The sequence below is a fragment of the Meleagris gallopavo genome, unplaced genomic scaffold (assembly GCF_000146605.3).
Source record: "Meleagris gallopavo isolate NT-WF06-2002-E0010 breed Aviagen turkey brand Nicholas breeding stock unplaced genomic scaffold, Turkey_5.1 ChrUn_random_7180001949214, whole genome shotgun sequence".
Lineage (NCBI taxonomy): Eukaryota > Metazoa > Chordata > Aves > Galliformes > Phasianidae > Meleagris > Meleagris gallopavo.
The window spans coordinates 3,357-4,689 of NW_011210716.1; the positions used below are offsets into that span (position 1 = coordinate 3,357).

At 51.4% G+C, this 1,333-nt stretch overlaps 1 protein-coding gene across 1 annotated transcript in view; it reads left to right on the forward strand.

Annotated features, from left to right (window-relative positions):
* The window catches only part of CCDC68 (coiled-coil domain containing 68), a 4,450-nt gene extending 3,151 nt beyond the window's left edge, over positions 1 to 1,299 (forward strand). The window contains exons 5-8 of the mRNA XM_010727875.3: positions 37 to 119; positions 191 to 296; positions 411 to 494; positions 932 to 1,299. Of these exons, the coding sequence (XP_010726177.1) occupies positions 37 to 119; positions 191 to 296; positions 411 to 494; positions 932 to 1,096 (438 nt within the window). The 3' untranslated portion in view covers positions 1,097 to 1,299. The remainder of the gene's footprint in view (positions 1 to 36; positions 120 to 190; positions 297 to 410; positions 495 to 931) is intronic.
* The last annotated feature ends 34 nt before the right edge of the window (positions 1,300 to 1,333 follow it).

The following is a 1,333-nucleotide window of genomic DNA, read 5'->3' on the forward strand; positions in this document are numbered from 1 at the left end:
ATTTTGGGGCTTTTCTCCCATTTTTGTCCCTTGTAGGAAAAACAAATCCTATCAGAGAAGAAAAGAAACCTGGAGGTGCTGCTTCACCAGACTCCGTTAACGACCTCTGCCATCCACCGGTAATTAAGCACGCCTTAATGAGTCTAATTAAGCTCCTTGGGGTGGGCTGAGCCTTAATTAGATCCCATAGGAATCCTATTTTGGAGCGAGAGATTCGGACTCTTGAAGATCAGCTTCGTCACCTCCAGGTTGTGATTGGAAGCCAGCATCACGCTTTGCATTGCATTATCTACAATGTGAGAGGCTTTTCTTCTTAATTAGGGGCTAATTAGTGGCGTGGGAAGCAGGGTGGGGGTTAATTAACGATGTTTGCTTTTTTAATGACGGGTTTTGTGTTGTTAATTTGGGAGGCGGAGGAGCTGAGGAACGAATCGAGGAGGCAGGATGAAAGGATTGAGGAGATGGAGGAGAGGCTGCTGGGATTGGAGGCGGAAGTATTATGGGATGGGGTGGTGGTGTGGGGTCATGGGATGACATGGGAGGACATGGGATGACATGGGAGGACATGGGATGACATGGGAGGACATGGGAGGACATGGGAGGACATGGGATAACATGGGATGACATGGGATGACATGGGAGGACATGGGAGGACATGGGATGACATGGGATGACATGGGATGGGAGGGAGCCTATGGGGTCATGGGATAACATGGGATGACATGGGAGGACATGAGATGACATGGGATAACATGGGATGACATGGGAGGACATGGGATGACATGGGATGACATGGGAGGACATGGAAGGACATGGGATAACATGGGATGACATGGGATGGGAGGGAGCCTATGGGGTCATAGGATAACATGGGATAACATGGGATGACGTGGGATGGTTTGATTTCCCCTCTTCTCTTCCCCCACTGGAGAATAAGGAGCTGAAGGCAAGATTGACAGCTCGGCTTGGCCAATCAGCTGCCAGACTTTCCAAAGGGGTGGGGACTGAAAGCTTTCGTCCCATTGGTTCCTTCGAGGTGGAGCAAAGCTTCCGGATTCGCAATCTGTACCAATCAGGAGGCAGAATGAAGTCCTAGGTCCTCCAGGGCCATAGAGTTGGTGGGTTGTTGGGTAATGGGAAGGGGGGAGTCCTCCAAGGTCATAGAGTTTTTGGGTGGTGGGAAGGGGAGTCCTCTAGGGTCACAGAGTTGTAGGGTAGCTGGGGTCCCCCAGGGTCATAGAGTTGGTGGGTTGTTGGGATCCTCCAGGGTCATAGAGGTGTTGGGTGGTGGGAAGGGGGGGTCCACCAAGATCGTAGAGTTTAGGGTGGAGGC